Here is a 21,919-nt window from a genome sequence, read left to right as displayed (position 1 = left end):
TTTTAGGGTTCTTGAAATATTATCTGCTATTATCTAATGTGATGAGAATATTATTCTGAGTACTGGCATCACTTTAAAACTTTTACTTAATGCCAAACTATAATTTGTGTGGCCTGTGCTCTCCAGATTCATTTGATAAGAAAAATTCGAAAGTTAAAAGGACCATTTTTTGTATATTGATCTTTTTTACCTTCTCCATTTTTTAAGGCTCTCTCTGTGTTATTCTTTTTTGCAGGACTTCCCTCTTTCAGTGCATGTTCACTTTCATTCTTTTTTCTCCTTTTCTTTTCACTCTCATTTTCCCCAGTCCTTTTCCCTGCTCCTCAAAAAGGGCTAGAATACAGTTGATTTTCGGTTGATAAGATCATGCTGCACTATTAAGTGTCCTTCTTAGTTTCTTAATTTCATTTGGGTTATGCACTGTTGACTGCTGATTGTTAACAGGTTCTGAAATAATTATATTAGGTTAGCTGAGAAGTACATATCAAGCATTAGTGGACTGCATGCTACTGAATCAGAAAAGCCTCTGGTAAGCTCTGGATCACAACCGAGATAGTTAATATAATTCTTGCCTTTAAATTGCATTATTTAATGTGATTCTCCCTTCCTTCAATACTTGTAATCTCCCTTGGGGCTCCATTAAGTCTTCAGTGTTTTAGACATAGTTTCAAAAAAGTAACCAATGTATGTATCATGTTAGAGTACAGAGATATTATAAATTACTATAAATATTTTGACCTGTTATATACTTGTTATGTATAACGTGTTGTGAATTTATTAACACTACTCTTGAGAAATAAAATATTTGGATTTTAGAATTCCTCAGTTATTGTGCATGATTAAGTTGCTGTGCTTTTTACTGTATTAAATTTACCTGAAAACTAGCCTACTTCTATTAAATATGTATTCTACTGAGGGAGTGGTTCAAAAAATTATCTGCTTAGCGATAAAAATTCTTAGATTTGTAGCCTTTCTGTGCTATAAAAAATAAAATAAAAAGCTTTTTTTTTTTTTCAGCAGTAAGGATTTTCTATATAGTGGAAGATACTTGTTCTTTAAATTTTTGCTTGAACTGGCTTTGCATTGTTCGCACTGTAACGTCTGTTTTTCAGAGACTGGGGACATGTAGATGATTTCCCTCCTCACCTCCCTCCCCACCTTTCTCCATCACTCCCCCTTTTAAATGTGATTCTGAGGGTTCTTATTTTTGTCTTATCTCAGTTGAGCATGAAATGACTTACTAATGAAACTTTGAGGAAATCCTGTAGTCCTGAAACCACAGTAATAACCAAAACTGAATAGCAGCAGGGAATTTTATTTTCTTTACCTGTCCTTTTCCTTCCCTTGCCTCATTGTATTTTTTTATATATTAAACCTGCGACTCAAGACAGTAAAGAATCCGCCTGCAAAGCAGGATACCTGGATTCTATCTGATCTCTGGGCTGGGAAGATCCCCTGGGGGAGGGCATGGCAACCCACTCCAGTATTCTTGCCTGGAGAATCCCCATGGACAGAGGAGCCTGGCAGGCTGCAGTCCATGGGGTCGCAAAGAGTTGGACTCTACCAAGTAACTAAGCACATCTATTAATTATATGAAACCTAAAGATAGAGAAATTAACTGCTAAAGAGCTAGTTCATTAGGGAAAAAAGTAAAAGGTGATGGTTAGTCTTTTTGGCACAAGGATTATTTGATCCTTGCAGAGTGGAATCCTGGTCTTGAACATTTATATGATTTTTGCATTTTGTTTTCAGTTAAATCAAACTCTGTCACCTTTTCCATTTCTAATTTCAGTTGTATGAAGCTTTTAAAATCCTGTCATACTTTTGATTTAATACTGTATTTATGCTCACAAAGGTCACCTCTTATTTATAGTTAACACAAGAACGTTGCTTGCTATTTTATGGCACAATCTTTGCAGCAGTCTTGCTATCTCTCCATTCCATTAGCTCAGCACCAGCTGTTACTTTGGTTACAGTGTTCCTGTTTTGGCAAGCTTTTTAAGGATCCTAAACAACTTTGCTTCTTTTCGGATTGTATTCTTGTGGGTTTTTTTTTTTCCCTCCTCCCATGTAATGCTACAGAGATGTTGAAAAAGAAAGAAAAAAAACTTATATGTATTCATTTCCAAAGCAGAAGAAGTAATTTTAGTTTAATAAGAAAATGACCATCTTCTGAAATGTTTTTGAAAAGGTAGAAGTCTGTTTTGATCTACTCCTGAAATAGATCTACTTTATTATATTGTCTTTCATCTCATTTTATTTTACAGTTTATGAAGTTGGAAAATTTCATACATGGTTAAGTGATTTATTGAAGGTCTCATTGACAATTTGTAGAAAATTACTCTTAGCATATTGACTCTCATTTAAAGAGGAGACATTGTCTATTAGGTTGGTGCAAAAGTAATTGCAATTTTGTGTTGTTGAACCTGGCCACTTGATATTGGAGTACATTCTTAGATAAATATGGTTATGCTATTTATCATTTTAATATGCATTTCTCACTTTGCTTTTTGCTTATGACTTATTTTTTGCTATTTATATTTATTTTAGACTATGAGAAATGAGGTTAGACAAAAAGCAAATTTGAGTGTTTTTTTTTTTTTTTTAAACTTCAAAATGGATCGTAAAGAATCAGAGACAACTTGTAACATCAGCAATGCTTTGGCCCAGGAATTGCTAACAAATGTACAGCACAGTGGTTGTTCAAGAACTTTTGCAAAGAAGGGGAAAGCCTTGATGATGAAGACAGTAGTGGCTTGCCATCAGAAGTTGACAATGGCCAACTGAGAGCCATCATTAAAGCTGATCCTCTTACCATTACATGAGAAATTGCCTAAGAACTCAACGTCCACAATTCTGTGGTCATTTGGCATTTGAAGCAAATTGGAAAAGTGGAAAAACTTGGTAAGTGGGTGCCTCTTGAGCTGAGCAGAAATAAAAAAAATCATTATTTAAAGGTGTCATCGTCTCTTATTGTGCGCAACAACAGCAAACCATTTCTTGATCAGGTTGTGAAGTTCGATAAAAGTGAATTTTATATAACAGTCGTCAATGACCAGCTTAGTGGTTGGACAGAGAAGAAGCTCCAAAGCACTTCTGAAAGCCAAACCTGCACCAAAAAAAGGTCATGGTCGCTGTTTGGTGGTTTGCAGCCCGTCTGATCCACTATAGCTTTCTGAATCCTGGAGAAGCCATTACATCTGAGAAATATGCTCTGCAAATGGATGAGATGCACCGAATGCAGCAACACCTGCAGATGGCATTGGTCAGCAGAAAGGGCCTGATCCTTCTGCATGACAGTGCCCAGCCACATGTCACGTGACACTTCAGCCATTGAATGAATTGGGCAATGAAGTTTTGACTCATCTCCCACATTCACCTGATCACTTCTTCAAGCATCTTGACAACTTTTTACAGGGAAAACACTTCCACAACCAGCAGGAGACAGAAAATACTTTCCAAGAGTTCACTGAGTCCTGAAGTACGGGTTTTTATACTACAGGAATAAACCAACTTATTTCTCATTGGCAAAAATGTGTTGATTAATAAGATTTGTTTGAGCCTAGTTTTAATGACTTAAAACTCATGGTCCAAAACTGCAATTACTTTTGTACCTAATAGAAGACATTGCTCCTTGTCAATAGTTTATTTCTTTCTAGAAAGCATGGTATTTTTCAAATGTGTTCATTTTGTTTTGAGATCTCTTACAAACGCCTGAAAAACTGGTATATCTGGAGATCTAGAGTCGGGTGGTGACAGGGTGAGCTGTGGAAGAGTATTGAATAGGGAGTGAAGGGACTGAGGCCTGAAACTGGCCTGCTAGGCCCACTTTGGGCCTGTCTTCTTAGTACCTTTGTTACCTAACTGTAAAGTGAACTTTGTAATATTTATTCTACTTATGTTGTGTTGACAAAAGAAAATAAGTGGATACGGAGGCCATTTTAAACATTACTACCTAGGGGAGACTTCCCTGGTGGCTTAGACGGTAAAGCGTCTGTCTACGATGCGGGAGACCTGGGTTCGATCCCTGGGTCAGAAAGATCACCTGGAGAAGGAAATGACAATCCACTCCAGTACTATTGCTTGGAAAATCCCATGGACAGAGGAGCCTAGTAGGCTACAGTCTATGGGGTCGCAAAGAGTTGAACACGACTGAGCGACTTCACTTTCACTTTCACTTTTCACCTAGGGGAGAAGGCATCTTCATGTAGTATACTGTATCCACAGATCAGGGTGGAACCTGCCAATGAATGTAGACCTCCTAAGAAGTACCAGGAATGGGTCTGATTTTGTAAAGAGGGATTTGGGTAGGTGGTGTAAAGAAACAGGGAAGTCCTAGAGCTAATCTTGGAATTTTGGGAAAATAGGCCCAAAGAATAGGCAGCTCCGAGATGAGCAGTGAATTGTTCACGTTGTGTTTGCACAGTTTGCCTATGAGATGAGAAAGTGTTCTATTAAGGACAGTTTATGATTTTACTGATTTCAGCTTTGTTGAAGTTGGGATTTGCAGCAGAGCATGGGGAGCCAGGTGAGTGTGGCAAAGAGTTAACTGTTTGCCGCTGAATTTAAACCATCAAACTTCACAGAGAACACAGTGGCCCTGGGTACCAGGAAAGAAAGAATTTTTTAATGGGCAATTTTCAGGGAAACTTGAAACTTGAGGATATTGTATGCAAGCAGGATTGGCTAACCTGCTTATTTGTACAGAAAGATAACAAAAGTACCAGTTTCCAAACACTGTAGGTTAGTAGCAGTCATGCTGAAGTTTTATCAGTTCCCATTAAAATTCAAAATGAAAACAAGGCAACTACTTACTCTGAGAATTTCCCTTGTTACTTGAACAACCTTTCTTTTATGAAGTGATGATAGTAGATAGTGAAGTTTTAAAAAATGTCCTTACTTAGCAAGCAATGGAGAAGACCCCAGTTTGATTCCTGGATTGGGAAGATCCCCTGGAGAAGGGATAAACTATCCACTCCAGTATCCTTGGGCTTCCCTGGTGGTTCAGCCTGCAATCCAGGAGACATGGGTTCGATCGCTGGGTTGGGAAGATCTCCTGGAAGAGGGCATGGCAACCCACTGCAGTTTTCTGGCCCAGAGAATCCCGTGGACAGAGGAGCCTGGCAGGCTACAATACATGGGATTGCAGAAAGTCTTGGACACAACTAAGCAACTTTCACTTACTTAGTAAAGTAACAGCACTTATTGGCCATTTTCCTTAGTTACTTTCAAATTTTATTTTACTGCTTAAGGAAAGTCAGACTTTAATTGGTACTAATGGTTATTTGCAAATAACTGTTGTTATTTGGAAGAAGCATGAACTTTAAAATCCAGACATTTTAATGTTTGAATCCCTGCTCTGCCATTTATTCTTTGTTGTCTTGGAGCTTCTGCTGACTTCTCTATTCCTCAGTTTCCCTCTCTTTGAGTAGGGAACAGTACAGCTACTTTGAATGTTTTGTTGGGGAGGATTAGACCTCACATGTGTAAAAGCCCCTAAAATAATGCTTGGTTCATAATAAAGCCTTACTGGATGACTGCAGTAGAAAAATTAGGTTTATCATAATTATCCAGATTCTTTGGCCTCATTCCTAAACCTATCAAATTAGTGTATCTGAAGTTGAGATCCAAGCATATGCATTTTTAAGTTCCGATGAAATACACCTAATATGAAATCAGCCACCGTTAGCGTTCAGTAGCATTAGATATGTTCCTATTAGTTCACATCACACATCTAGTCTCCAGAAGTCTCACTGGACTGAAACTGTGTCTACTGAACAATTCTTATCCCTCTGTATCCCTGAGTCCCTGGCAACCACTGTTCTACTGTCTCTATGAATTTGTCTGTATATATACAGTCTTCATATAAATAATATATAAATAGTATTATCTTCATAATATGTAGCCACACAGTATTTTTTTGTGACTGATTTATTTTGCATAGCATGATATGTTCACCCATGTTGTAGCTTGTGACAGGATTTCTTTTTAAGACTGAATAATATTTCATTATCTGAATAACACATTTTCTTCATCCATTCAGTGGACACTTGGGTTGCAAGCATGTGCATTTTTTTCCTGATGCTCTTAACCTTATTTTAGACTGTATGGTGGAAATGTAATCAACAGAAAAGTAGCGAATTTTTCACAAAGCAAACAAACATACATAACCAGCATTCAGATTAAAAAAATGAAAACTTACCAGCAATCTCAGGTCTTCCTTATGTGTCTGTTTTTAGTTAACAAGCTCCCTCAGGTAATTCTTTTATATTTACCAAAAGTTTGAGATTGACTGATAGGGGTACCTGCATTGGTTTAGGTATTTGTGTAGTTCTCTTACCTATCAGATACTATATTAGTCGATTTAATTTCCACAGTGTGCTCATTCACAGGCTTTTGTATGTGCTATTCCTCTGCTTGGAATGGTTTTCCTTTTGTTTTCCTGACTCCTGTAAATCTTCGAGCCCTCCTTATCTCCAGCTCCCAACACCTTACCATGACAACTTTACTTTTGGTCTAGGCTGGGCCTTCTTCCTTTAAGGAGAATTTCCTGACTCCTCTATCCCTCTTTCCCTCCCCAATTCTGAGTTAATCACCTCTCCTATTAAACTATCCATTTCTCCTCTAATATATCATAGTACGTTCTAATTGCTGCTCTAATTGTCTTTATCACCCATCAGACCATAGATACTGAAAGGTCAGACGGGACAGTATTTGCTTCAGTTTTTTTAAATCCTCAGTACTTTGCACAGTGCTAGCACGAGTAAATGATGTACACTGAATGATAGTACAATCATATGTTAGTATTGGCAAGGGTACTAGAATTCATCTAGTCCAGTCCCCTCATTTTACAGATGAGGGAGCTGAAAGCCTGATGTTTATTACTAATAAGGACCCAGAAAATTCTGCTGGTCAAAATATGTGGTATTTGTCTGTGATGAGAGAGGATGATGGGAAAAGAACACTAATGTTTATTATATTTAGGAGGTATTCTTTGCTGGAATCATAGCTAGACAAAATGATTTCATTCCCAGTTTTTCTAATGTTCTAGTTGTTACTCTGATTAGAGGATTCTATCACCCCATTTCTGTTCTCTCACTCTCAGCAATTCTGTTCTTTATTCCCTTTGTGATTAAAAGTTTCCAACATTCTGTATTTTATTATTTATTACATCAATTTAGCTTGCTACTCAGTCTAGGTTCCTATGATTATCCAGTTCAAAAACGTTCCTCTCTCCAACTGAGAACGCCCCGTTGGCACCTGAGACTCCGCGTGTCTCACAGTGAGCACTTCATTAACAACAGCCGTTCACCCTCTCATCCCACCGCTCGTCCACCCACTTGCCCAAATGATCTCCTCCTTTTGATTTTCTTTTTTCTTTTTCTGTCCTTTCAGGCCCCCACACTTGAAGAAGCTTCCATATATGGTAGACTCTTCCTTCCCTCTTGTCCATCATAGTCAGTCAGTAGACAGTTTCCTTTCAGTGTTTCAGAATCTCTCCTGTCTGTCCTGTTCTTCGTTTTTAATTGCAACTCCCTAGTCCAAGCTATTTTTCCTTCTTTTCTTTTTTAAAATTATTGTCAGAGCTGATGTAATTATTTTTATTTCCTCAAACATCTTAGATTATGATAATTTTATTACATGAATCATTTTTCTGTTACCAGTAATATTAAACAGAAATTTCACAAAATGCAGTCCAAGGTTGTCAGTGACCAAGCCCCTTCTTTGCTTGTTCAAGGTTATCTTTTTTTTCCCCCCCACATATGCAAAACTTCTGGCAGTAAAATCTATATACCACTCCTTAAGGATACTCTGTAATTTTCCTCTGTCATTTCTCTGTGTATTTGGTTCTTTTTACCAGAAAATCCTGTCTTTCACATGAACAAATGATTCTCATTTTTCAAAGTCTGGCAGAGTCATCTAGTCAAGTGGTTTCCAAATGTTGGTTCCCAGGTGGCTGCATCTGAAGAGCTTTAAAATATAATAACCACGCCTCGGTCTGATCCAGCTGAATCAGAATTTTAGAGTTGGGATCTTGTTGGCTACATTTGTATTTAAAAAAAAAAAGGAACTTCAGCCAGCTTTGGAAATCTATCTATCCTCATCATTTTAAGATTTATTAATTCAGGATACAGAGGGGAGAGCGGAGTTCCTCAGAGTTACTTACATAATTTTTTGAGGAACCTCCATAGTGTTTTTCATAGTGGCTGCACTAATTTACATTCTCAACAACAGTGCATGAAGGTTCCCCTTTTCCCACATCTTTGCCAACACTTACTTGTTGTCTTTTTGCTGATAACCATTCTGATACTGGATGCTTCTTTAATGTTGCCCTGTACATGTTACTGTTTTGAAAGTTTTTGGTAGTTAATTTTCAGGGTAGAAACTTAAGAAGGATGATCAATTTTGACTAATCTCTCAAGTAAAATAAGACTCCAACTGTTTTCAGTTAACATATGCATATGACTTTCAATGTACATTCTTTGTAAGCTATTGAAGTTACATAATTATTGAAAGTTACTGAAAACCTGTATGTTGAAAAACTGTGATTTTCAGATCCTTTGAGGATAATAAAGGCAATAAATATAATGTTATAATATGTGTCTATATTCTAGTTTTTAAGGTGAAGATATTCTTTGAAATTGGTCAGGTAGTGCTTTCTTAGATTATATAGACTTTGAATAGTGATAAGGGAAATGTCTTTATAGCTGCCTAATTTTCATTCTTGATATCTACTAAAATCAAAAGCATGTTTTAATATGAAATGATGTCCCTTTGCTACTTTTTCTTGTTTAATTAAAAAAAACAGTCTAAAATGGGTGTTCACCAACCATGTTTCCTGATCTTGTCTCTAAGCTGATCCTACCCTGCTGCTGAGTGTGTGTGTGTGCCACGTACTCTTACTATCACCAGTAGACTTCAGAAATAATATTTTGTGTTATTTATACTCAACAGTCAAGAAAATGTTAGTGAAATAATCTCACTTTTTAACTGTGTGCCTTTAATGACAGATGCTGAATCATAAATGAAAGAGGAATTTCAGCTATTTGAACCTATAACTATGTTGATGTAGATATACCTTGCTAATTCAGTCATTTACTTAATGACAAATCCAGCAGCTTATTTATATCACTGGATTGAATCTACTCACCAGTAGTGTTTCTACTTCCCCATTGTTGCTTACCCCTGTCTGCTCCAGCCACCACCATGGCCTGATTGCTCTTTCATTAGCTACCAAGCACATTTACACCTTGGTTCTTTTGTTGATACCCCTGCTCAGATCTGTATTTCCCCATATTTTCCAGATGTTGATCTCTGTTTAAATACTGCCTTTGAGATGCATTCTCTGACTCTTCCCTCTATAATACTACCTTTGAGATGCATTCTCTGGTTCTTCCCTCTATAATAATACACATCATTCTCTTATTTTTATTCCCTGCTTTCTTTTTTATAGCATATATCACTACCTGATACTCTCTTATATTTATTGTTTATAGATTTCTCAGTAAATATAAGTTCCATAAGGGCAGAAACTCAACTGGTTTTATTTACTACTACAGTTCTAGCAGATAGAAGCAAGATAGACCCCAGTGGGCACTCTATATATATATTCGTAGTTTCAGTGAATGAATGGAGGAAGATAATACAATGAATAGTAGTATCAGTTCACAAGGCTTAGCCTGCAGTTTACTGTGCACAATTTATTTCTTTCTAAACACATACAGGGTTGTTAGTTCTTACATGGCTCTCTTCATAGAGATTAATGGTAAATTTAAAGTAAGCTCCAGTAATATAACAGATTCTTTATTTTGTGATTATCCTTTAAAGGAGGAGGAAAAGGAAAAGGGAGGAAGTCATACACATGGTATTTAACTTTGTCTTTTATGAAATAAGTAAAGACTAAAAATAATACTTGTTCCAAATACATTATTTTTGTTCTTGTTTATAATAATTTAAAAAATATTATAGTAACTGCTCAAGTACCACTTAGATTTGTAGATTTATATTTATTTTGTTTCTTTTCCTATTTATATCTTTTCCCACCCCACCCCACCACCACCTTTTTAAAGAATCCAACCCAGGTCGGAACTGCTCTTCAGGTTTTCCATAATCTTGGAACTTTGAAGGACACTATTACCAATGTTGTGGATGGATATTGTGCTGCAATAGAAGAAAATATCAACAGTGCATTAGATATCAAAGTTTTGACTCAGCCTTCCCAGTCAGCTGTGAGAGGTATGGATGTGGTTTATATTTAGCTTCATTTATTTATTTATAACTGAAAAGTCCTTTGAATAGTATGTGAAGCATTCAAGTTTCAAAGTAATCTAATGACTCACTTTTTAGTAGACAGAAAATGAGAGAAGAAATTTTGCTTTAGAATTTATTTATAACTTTTGTCTAATCAGTGAGTTGAACCGGCCAATTGGTATATTCAGAACTTCTAGATAAAAACTATAAACTGTGGCTTTATTTAGTTCAGAGGAAACAGATGCAAGGGGAAAAAAGGAACATATTTTTCTTTCTGAAATCCTTATCCTCACATGTACTTCTTATTGAGGCAGAAAATATTTTTTAAGGAAATACAATCTCTATTATACTTTATCTTTCTGGGCATGTATAATTCTGGTAATCAGGAGCAATAAAACCTGAATGTGGAGATAGATAGATGCTGATAAAGCTTTGGGAACATTACAACTATAGCAAAATCTAAGGAAAACCCAGGCAGGTAGATTCAAGACAGCAGTCCCCAACCCTTTTCCTGCAAAACCATGCCTGATGGTGACATTCACGTATATAACATACTTCATAGAGAGGAGAGACTGCATGTCCCGGGTGCCTCTCATTTTCCTAAGCAACCCTAACTTTGCATTTCTCTCCTTAAAATCTTCAGCTTTTCCTGTTAATATGGATGAACTGTACTTGCTCCTAAAAGAGGCAAATACTCTTCTTTTGCCTTAGATCCCATCACTCAAAGAAAGGCATTGCTTTCATAGATCCCTTCTCTCTACCACATCATTAGCTTTTCATTGTATCTCTTTCCCATCACATACAATCATGCTGTTTATTTTCTTCTACTTAAAGACAAACAAATCTGTCTTGACTCCATTTCTTTCTTCAGTTTTACTGCCTTATTTTATTCAGACTATTGAAAAAATTCCCGAGTGTTTTTTAATGCCTATTAAAAAAGTTTTCTCCTCTTCCCATTTTTGTATTGAACAGGATATTCTAATATCATAGAGTTGTCCATGTCAACTTAATAACAGTTCTTGATGCAGAGCTAATACTAAAACATTTTCAGCCATTGATTATTATTTTTATGTTTGCTATATAAACATAACTTTAAATAACAGAGTATGTCCCTTATAAATAATTTGTACAAGATAAAAAGAGATAAAAGAATCTTTGATCTTAAAGGGATTTTTAAAGGTTCGCCCTAGCCTTGGAATAAGTCTGTATTAAGACCATCCCAGGAGGATAGCTTTGAAAAGAAATTGCCAGAGGAGATTTCCCTCTCAGCTTTTCACAGCAATTATTTTCAGAAAGTTTGATCTAATGTTAAATTTCCAGAAGGAGAAATTCTCTATTGTGTTGTCAAGAATGGGGGGAAAAAATGAAAGCAATTATTCACCTGCTATCTGTCCTAATGTATGCTCCCCTTTTTGGAAAGAATGAAGTGTTTTCAAGCCTTATTGTCATCTGTTGAGGAGTGAATACCACGATTTAGTGTAGAAATCCTATTCTTTATTGTTTTTAAAAGAATAATCACTTATTTTTAAAGATATTACATTGGCAGGGTTAATGTTAATTGCCTAATCTTGTTGGTTATATTGAGATTATGTATAGCAATGTCATTTTTGTTGGAAATACACATTAAAGCATTCAGAGGTGATAGTGCGTCATCTCAGTAACTTATTCCCTAATGATTCAAGAGAAAAACTTTTACTATAGTTTCAAATTTTCTGTATGTTTAAGATTGTTTCAAAATTTAAAAAATAACATTATTATAATTACATGGGAAAATACGCTACCCAAGATGTACCTGAAAGTTTGTAATTCACTAAGAAAAAGATGAATAACTCAGTTGAAAAATAGCTAATGAATATGAATAGGCAGATCACAGAAGAACACATCCAATAAACACGAAAAGATGTTTAGCCTCTTTTTAAAGGATGTGAACTAATTATTAGAGAAATACAAATGATTCAAGATTCTATTTCTCTGTGAAATTGGCAAAATCTGAGACCAGGACTAAATATCCGATACTCTGATTGTAGGAGAAGAAAAGGTTTTAACCACTTTATTCAGTTTTATCGTACTGATCAATAAGGTTAAAAATGAGTATACCTTATGATCTTATAAGTGCCTTTGTAAGAGTATACGTTAAATAAACTGTCACATCTGTATAAGAATTTTTATTTTACTATTATTCATAATAGTTAAACAATGAAAACAGTCTCTCCTTCATTAGAAAATGAATAAGCCGGCTTATTTATTAATCACACTACTATATAATATTTATGGTAATAAATTTATCAATATAGATAATTCTCAGCATCCTTCTTTGAAAAATCAAGTTGCAGATTTGATTATTTGTCTCTTCCAGAATAGAAGTTTTTAATGAAGTCCAGCTTATCAGTTATTTCTTTCATATCATGTCTTTGGTATTCTATCTAGAAAGTCATTGCCATACCCAAGGTCGTCTGGTCTTCTCATGTTATCTCCTAGGCATGTTACAGTTTGACGTTTTTACTTTTAGGTCTGTGATCCATTTTGAGTTAATTTTGGTGAGGTATGTAAGGTCTGTGTCATCTTCTTGTTCAGTAGCTAAGTCATGTCCAGCTTTTTGCAAGTCCATGAACTGCAGAATGCCAGGGTTTTCTGTTCTTCACTATCTCCCTGAGTTTGCTGAAGCTCATGTCCATTGAGTCAGTGATGCCATCCAATCATCTCATCCTCTGTTGCCCTCTTTCCCTCTTGCCCTCAATCTTTCCCAGCATCAGGTCTTTTCCAATGACTCGGCTCTTTATATCAGGTGGCCAAAGTATTGGAGTTTCAGCTTCAGCATCAGTCCTTCCAATGAATATTCAGGATTGATTTCCTTTAGGATTGACTGGTGGGATCTCTTTGCTGTCCAAGGGACTCTCGAGTCTTCTCCAGCACTACAGTTGAAAGCATCAAATGTTCGGCACTCAGCCTTCTTTATGGTCCAACTCTCACATCCATACATAACTACTAGAAAAACCATAGCTTTGACTATATGAACCTTTGTCAGCAAAGTGCTTTTTAATATGCTGTCTAGTTTTGTCATAGCTTTTCTTCCAAAGGATCAAGTATCTTTTAATTTCATGACTGCAGTCACTGTTTGCATTGATTATGGAGCCCAAGAAAATGAAATCTGACAGTTTCCACATTTTTCCCATCTATCTGCCATAGTGATAGGACTGGATGCCATGATCTTAGTTTGTGTCTAATCTGTGTCTAGATTCATTTTTTTGCGTGCAGTTACCCAGTTAACTCCAACATCATTTGTTGGAGATTCTGCCTTTGCCGAATTTATTGCCTTTGCTTCTTTGTAAAAGGGCATTGACTGTATTTATGTGGGTATGTTTGGGAAGTCACTGTTCTGTCCCATCGATCTCTGTCTCTTCTTTTGCCAGTACTGCCCCATTGTGTTGCTTACTGAAGCTTTATAGAGTGTCTTGAAGTTGGCTAGTCAGTCTTCCAACTTTGTTCTTTTTCTTCAATATTGTGTGAGCTGTTCTGATTTTTTTCCTCTCTATATGAACTTTAGAATCAGTTTGTTGATAAATGAAAAATTTTTTTCTAGAGTTCAGATTTTGATTGCGTTGAATCTGTAGATGCAATTGGGAAGAACTGACATCATAATATTGTTTCTTCTGTCTGTGAACATGGAATATCTCTCTATATATTTAGTTCCTCTTTGATTTTTATCATCAGAGTTCTCTAGTTTTCCTCATATAGTTTTTGTCTATATTTTGTTAGGTTTATTTATACCTGAGTGAAGTCGCTCAGTTGTGTCCAACTCTTTGCGACCCCATGGACTGTAGCTTGCCAGGCTCTTCAGTCCATGGAATTCTCCAGGCAAGAATACTGAAGTGGGTTGGCATTTCCTTCTCCAGGGCATCTTCCTGATGCAGGGATTGAACCCGGGTCTCTCCTGCACTGTAGGCAGACGCTTTACCATCTGAGCTACCAGGGAAGCCCTATTTATGCCTACGTATTTCATTTGGAACGAGGAGTAATGTAAATGGTATTTTGTTATCAAATTCAAATTCCCCTTGTTCATTGTTGGTATATATGAAAACAGTTGACTTATATTTATGAACCTTGTCTGTTACAACCTTGGTGTCAGTTCAGTTCAGTCGCTCAGTCATGTCCGACTCTTTGCAACCCCATGAGTTGTAGCACGCCAGGCTTCCCTGTCCATTACCAACTCCTGGAGTTCACTCAGACTCATATCCATCGAGTTGGTGATGCCATCCAGCCATCTCATCCTCTGTCGTCCCCTTCTCCTCCTACTCCCAATCCCTCCCAGCATCAGAATCTTTTCCAGTGAGTCAACTCTTCGCATGAGGTGGCCAAAGTAGTGGAGTTTCAGCTTTAGCATCAGTCCTTCCAAAGAACACCCAGGACTGATCTTCTTTAGAATGGACTGATTGGATCTCCCTGCAGTCCAGGGGACTCTCAAGAGCCTTCTCCAACACCACAGTTCAAAAGCATCAATTCTTCAGTGCTCAGATTTCTTCACAGTCCAACTCTCACATTCATACATGACCACTGGAAAAACCATAGCCTTGACTAGACAGACCTTTGTTGGCAAAGTAATGTCTCTGCTTTTTAATATGCTATCTAGGTTGGTCATAACTTTCCTTCCAAGGAGTAAGCGTCTTTTAATTTTATGGCTGTAGTCACCGTCTGCAGTGATTTTGGAGCCCAGAAAAATAAAGTCTGACACTGTTTCCACTGTTTCCCCATGAAGTGATGGGACCAGATGCCATGATCTTCGTTTTCTGAATGTTGAGCTTTAAGCCAACTGTTTCACTCTCTTCTTTCACTTTCATCGAGAGGCTTTTTAGTTCCTCTTCACTTTCTGCCATAAGGGTGGTGTCATCTGCATATCTGAGGTTATTGATATTTCTCCCGGCAATCTTGATTCTAGCTTGTGCTTCTTCCAGCCCAGTGTTTCTCATGGTGTACTCTGCATATAACTGATTAATTCCAGGACATCTTTGGCCGATTCTTCCTGAGTCTTTCAATCCCACTTTGATTATAGTATAAAATTCTTTTCAAGCATTCTTGGGTTTTAATTGCTAATATTTTGTTGAGTTTTACATCTGTGTTCATTAGGTAGTGGTCTCTAGTTCTATTTCTTTGTAATATCTTTATTGTCTAGAATAACATTTCACCATCTTGTCATTTCCTATTAATTTTGGAATGCTTGTTGCCTCAAATTTTGAACCATTCTAGAGCTTATTGTGATTCTCAGTAAAGCCATTCAAACAGTTTCTCGTGGAAACCTTACATTCTTTTCTTTCTTTCCTCTTTCACTTCATTTTACCTTTCATAGTTTTCCTACCTTGTTGTTGTAGAGTTGCAAAGTCACATCCAGCTCTTTGCCACCTCATGGACTGTAGCTTGCCAGGCTCCTCTGTTCTCCACCATCTCTTGGAGTTTGCTCAGATTTGTGTCCATTGAGTCTGTGATGCTGTTTAACCATCTCATCCTTTGCTGCCTCCTTCTCCTATGTCTTCAGTCTTTCCCAGCATCAGGATCTTTTCACATCATGTGGCCAGATTATTGGAACTTCAGCAGTGGTCTTTCCAATTAATATTCAGGATTGATTTCCTTTAGGATTGACTGGTTGGTCTCCTTGCAGTCCAGGGGACTCTCAAGGGTCTTCTCCAGCCACAATTTGAAAGTGTCAATTCTTCAGCACTCAGCCTTCATGATACAACTCTTATATCTGTACATGATTACTGAAAACCATAGCTTTAACCATGAAGACCTTTGTCAGCAAAATGATGTCTCTGCTTTTTAATATGCTCTGTAGATTTGTCATAGCTTTACTTTCAAGGAGCAAGCGTCTTTTAATTTCATGGTTACAGTCACTGTCCACCGTGATTTTGGAGCCCAGGAAAAGAAAATGTTACTGCTTTCACTTTTTCCTCATCTATTTGCCATGAAGTGATGGGATCAGGGCTTTCTTGGTGGCTTAGATGGGAAAGAATCCACCTACAATGTAGGAGACCTATGTTCGATCCCTTTGCTGGGAAAATCCCCTGGAGAAGAGAATGGAAACCTATTCCAGTATTCTTGCCTGGGAAATCCCATGGACAGAGGAGCCTGGTAGGCTACAGTCCATAGGACTGCAAAGAATTGGATACGACTGAATGACTTAACACTTATTGACTTACTGATGGGACTGGATGCCATGATCTTAGTTTTTTAATGTTGAATTTTAAGCCAGCTTTTTCACTCTCCTCTGTCACCCTTATCAAGAGGCTCTTTAGTTCCTCTTCACTTTCTGCCATTAGAGTGATATCATCTGCATATCTGAGGTTGTTGATATTTTTTCCTGACAATCTTGATTCCAGCTTGTGATTCATCCAGCCTCACACTTTGCATAATACACAGCCTTGTATTACTCCTTCCTCAATTTTGAACTAATGCATCGTTCCATGTCTACTTCTAACTGTTGCTTCTTCACCCACATACAGATTTCTCAGGAGACAGGTAAACTGTCTGGTAGTCCCATCTCTTTAAGAATTTTCTGCAGTTTGTTGTGATCCACACAGTCAGCATTTCATGAAGTCAATGAAGCAGAAGTAGATGTTTTTCTGGAATTCCCTTGCTTTCTCCATGATCCAATAAATGTTGTCAATTTGATCTCTGGTTCCTCTGCCTCTTCAAAACCCAGCTTGTACATCTGGAAGATTTCTGTTCACATACTGCTGAAGCCTAGCTTGGAGGATTTTGAGTATAACATTGCTAGCATGTGAAAGGAGGGCAACTGGATGGTAGTTTGAACATTCTTTGGCATTGCTCTTGTTTGGGATTGGAATGAAAACTGACCTTTTCCAGTCCTGTGGCCACTGCTAAATTTTCCAAATTTGTTGACATATAGAGTACAGTACTTTAACAGTATCATCTTTTAGAATTTTAAATAGTTCAGTTTCCTTATGCTAGAGGATACTTCTTTTTTTAAATCAATTTCTATTAATTGGAGGATAATTGCTACATTGTGATGGTTTTTGCCATGTATCAACATGAATTGGCTGCAGGTATACATCTATACCCCCCATCTGAACAGCTCTCCCATGTCCCTCCCAACCCTATCCCTCTAGGTTGTCCCAGAGCACTGGCTTTGGGTGCCCTGCTTCATGCATAATTCTCATACACTGTAAATGTCATTTTATAATGGTTTCTTCTTCTGCTTTTCTCTCTTCCCTATTCTGCAATGTTGAACATGTTTTTGGCTTGTCTCCTGGCCCATCTATGTCTGTCCCTTTTCGTTCTAAGCAAAGAATTGGTGGATAGCTTCTAAATTCTTACAGTTGATTTTAGGAGCAGATTGTTCCTTGCTAATGATCTAGGATGTCAGCTATCTGCTTCCTTGTTCATTTTGATTTATCTATAGCATTTGGCATATATGCTTCATAATCCAAAGTTTGAAGTTTTTAATTGATTTCTTTGTTTGTTTGAAATTGATATTTTTTTCTACTTTTTTTTTCTTTTTTCCATTGTCCTTTAAGAGACAAAGGCAAGAAAATGATTTTATTCCATTAACTAGAAGTTACTCAAGTATTGTTTCTTTGAGTACTTCTTAGTTTCTCCTATTGCATTAATAAAACTTAGTTTAAAACACTTAATTTTGTTTTTTGAGGTTCATAAAACAATGGATAATGCCATCACTTTTCTGTTGTAGTTATTCTTGCTCCCTTTACAGGTGTTCTATGTTGATTTTTTTTATTATGTTTATTTCTTCAGCAAGATGTATTTAGTGTATGAGAATAAAAGTCCTTAAGTATTCAACTATAAACAAGAAAAATGAAGCCACTGGAACTAATAGAACCAGTGACTGTGATCTTAGGTTTTTTTGGTGCCTCAGTTCTTCCAAATAATTGCTAGGAGGAAACAATACCTTTTTGTATTTCTGCTCGTACCTATTGTAAGAGTAATGGGTTGATGCATTCTATAATTATTTATAATAAAACAAAGCTATACATATTCCAGTAATTTGATATTTTCTACTTTTTACAAATGCACTGCATGCCTTTTCCTCACTGTTACAGGTTCATTCTTTATGTAACATCTAAGATAATTGCATATTGCTTCAGTATTACCTCTCCAGTTCATGTACAATTTTACTTAGTATTCTTTGTACAACATTGCAAATAATTTGAAAAATTATTTAGACCTAGATTTTGAACTGGAGTATTCATATTTTAAACTCCTAAATGTTTCTCTTTGTTACTGCTTTCCACTATTATCAGAGTAAAAAAATAATAACATCTCTTTACTAAAGGAGCATGTAGGTAATTTCTTGCTGGTCTAGTGATTAGGACTTAGAAGTTCCATTGCTGGGGCCTGGGTTCAGTCCCTGTTCAGGGAACTAAGATATCACAAGTCACAGGGCAAGGCAAAGAAGAAGAAAAAGAAGCATGTAGTTCTTGCCTAAACTTGAAATTGTTGAGAAACTAGAGTGAAAAGCTTACTAACATAGCCTTTGGTTTTCTTGATTCTTGCCCTCTGTAAAAGTAGGATAGACTGTAACCATTGATGGGCTCTTATACTACCTAGTCTTTAAGCTTAGCTTGAATTGAAATGTGTTCTTTTCAATTTGAGGTTAAAATCCTCATTTTATGTTGAAACATTCTAACATGTGCAAAGAGCTGTGCATGTATATTATATCCAGTAACATTCTTAGGCATTAGCCTCAAGAAATTTCACATTGATATATTAATATTATTTTGCATGTAATCCACATTCAGTATTTTTAAGATATTTCCATAAAATATTCCTTATGGCTATTTCCCCTCCCAACTGGAACCAATTAGCCATTATGCTATTCCATTGGTTGTCTTGTTTATACTCTGCTTTAATTAAAAAAAAATAAACCAGCATCTTTTTTATCTTTTATGGCATTAACATGTTCAGCAAACCCCACACTCAGAATTTTTCTGATTGTTTCTTATTACATCCAAGGTAAAAAACTGGTAAGATGATGTGTATTTCCCATTACATCATATCAGGAAGCACCAAAATCGTGTCAGTCTGTCTCATTGTTGCTTGTTATTAAAGTGTATGCCAGATTGCTGCTTGTAAAAATACTCTTCTCTTAGTAATTAGTAAGTAACTTTGGGTGCATAACTTTGCACCCTATGAAATATCCTGTTCCCCATAACATTTTACCCACCTATAATCATTCCCTCATTTCATTATTTTACTAGTTGGTAGTTGCAACAACAGACTGGTTCCAAATAGGAAAAGGAGTACATCAATAAGGAGAAATAGCAATAACCTCAGATATGTAGATGACACCACCCTTATGGCAGAAAGTGAAGAAGAACTAAAGAGCCTCTTGATGAAAGTAAAAGAAGAGAGCGAAAAAGTTCGCTTAAAACTCAACATTTTAAAAACTTAAGATAATGACAACTGGTCCCATCACTTCATGGCAAACAGATGGGGAAACAATGGAAACAGTGAGAGACTTTATTTTGGGGGGCCCCAAAATCATTGCAGATGGTGACTGCAGTCATGAAATTAAAAGACACTTCTTGGTAGGAAAGTTATGACCAACATAGACAGCATATTAAAAAGCAGAGATATTAGTTTGTCAACAAAGGTCTGTCTAGTCAAGGCCATGGTTTTTCCAGTAGTTATCTGTGGATATGAGAGTTGCACTATAAAGAAAGCTGAGTGCAGAAGAATTGAGGCTTTTGAACTGTGGTGTTGGAGAAGTCTCTTGAGAGTCCTTTGGACTGCAAGGAGATCCAGCCAGTCCACCCTAAAGGAGATCAGTCCTGGGTGTTCACTGAGGACTGATGTTGAAGCTGAAACTCCAATACTTTGGCTACCTGATGCGAAGAGCTGATTCATTTGAAAGGACCCTGATGCTGGGAAACATTGAGGGTAGGAGGAGAAGGGGACGACAGAGGATGAGATGGTTGGATGGCATCATCAACTCAATGGACATGAGTTTGAGTAAACTCTGGGAGCTGGTGATGGACAGGGAGGCCTGGCATGCTGCGGTTCATGAGGTTGCAAAGAGTCAGACATGACTGAGCGACTGAACTGAACTGTGTTGCTTCACAGCAATAATGAAATGAGATGCATTTTAGGATGCTGCAAATGAAGGTTCTCTTCACAAACAGAACAATAACAGGTGTGTAAGCGGGATTAGAGGTCTTTCCTACTGCTGCTCAGTAAAGGAGAGAGATAAGACAACTCCTCACTAGAAATGAACATGTCTGAGACTCAAATTCTGATACCTATGCAACAATCCTCAATGAAAGAATACAAGGTTTATTGAATAAAAAAGTGATTCTGTACCCAGAGCAGTGAAAATAGAAGGTCAACCTGGAACACAATGGGCCAGAGAGTAAAAAAGTGTTTAAAGAACAATGGAGATTAGGAAGCTTCCACAAAACAAATCTGAGAGTATCTGATGGGTCAAAATAATACCAATGATAATAGTTATAAAATATTATATATTATATAAAAATATATATTATATATTATATATAAAATATTAAAATATAAAATATTGATTTAAAAAAATATTCCCTGAGCTCAAAGTTAAAAACTCAAATGTTTAAAAAGGGTGGGAACTGATGTTTACAGTAGACTGTCACTTAGTAAGGGCAAAAGACATGATCAGTTCAGTTCAGTCGCTCAGTCATGTCCGACTCTTTGCGACCCCATGAATAGCAGCATGCCAGGCCTCCCTGTCCATCACCAGCTCCCGGAGTTCACTCAGAGTCGTGTCCATCAAGTCAGTGATGCCATCCAGCCATCTCATCCTCAGGCGTCCCCTTCTCCTCCTGCCCCCAATCCCTCCCAGCATCAGAGTCTTTTCCAATGAGTCAACTCTTCGCATGAGGTGGCCAAAGTACTGGAGCTTCAGCTTTAGCATCATTCCTTCCAAAGAAATCCCAGGGCTGATCTCCTTCAGAATGGACTGGTTGGATCTCCTTGCAGTGCAAGGGACTCTCAAGAGTCTTCTCCAACACCACAGTTCAAAAGCATCAATTCTTTGGCGCTCAGCTTTCTTCACAGTCCAACTCTCACATCCATGCATGACCACAGGAAAAACCACAGCCTGGACTAGACAGACCTTTGTTGGCAAAGTAATGTCTCTGCTTTTCAATATGCTATCTAGGTTGGTCATAACTTTCCTTCCAAGGAGTAAGCGTCTTTTAATTTCATGGCTTCAGTCACCATCTGCAGTGATTTTGGAGCCCCCCAAAATAAAGTCTGACACTGTTTCCACTGTTTCCCCATCTATTTCCCATGAAGTGATGGGACCAGATGCCATGATTTTCGTTTTCTGAATGTTGAGCTTTAAGCCAACTTTTTTACTCTCTTCTTTCACTTTCATCAAGAGGCTTTTTAGTTTCTCTTCACTTTCTGCCATAAGGGTGGTGTCATCTGCGTATCTGAGGTTATTGATATTTCTCCCGGCAATCTTGATTCTAGCTTGTGCTTCTTCCAGCCCAGCGTTTCTCATGATGTACTCTGCATAGAAGTTAAATAAGCAGGGTGACAAGATACAGCCTTGAAGTACTCCTTTCCCAATTTGGAAAGTCTGTTGTTCCACGTCCAGTTCTAACAGTTCTATGCTTCCTGGCCTGCATACAGGTTTCTCAAGGGGCAGGTCAGATGGTCTGGTATT

The 21,919-nt window shown here is 37.2% G+C and overlaps 1 protein-coding gene across 2 annotated transcripts in view; it reads left to right on the top strand.

The window, feature by feature from the left end:
* Positions 1–21,919, top strand: part of COG5 (component of oligomeric golgi complex 5) — a 295,076-nt gene that overhangs the window by 151,010 nt on the left and 122,147 nt on the right. For both annotated transcript variants that reach the window (XM_040260820.1, XM_040260819.1), the window contains exon 8: positions 10,071–10,236. In XM_040260820.1, the coding sequence (XP_040116754.1) occupies positions 10,071–10,236 (166 nt within the window). The remainder of the gene's footprint in view (positions 1–10,070; positions 10,237–21,919) is intronic.

This window comes from Oryx dammah, unplaced genomic scaffold (assembly GCF_014754425.2).
Source record: "Oryx dammah isolate SB20612 unplaced genomic scaffold, SCBI_Odam_1.1 HiC_scaffold_18, whole genome shotgun sequence".
NCBI classification, from domain to species: domain Eukaryota; kingdom Metazoa; phylum Chordata; class Mammalia; order Artiodactyla; family Bovidae; genus Oryx; species Oryx dammah.
The sequence above is the reverse complement of the archived record's forward strand: the minus strand, read 5'-3'. Positions and strand labels throughout refer to the sequence as shown.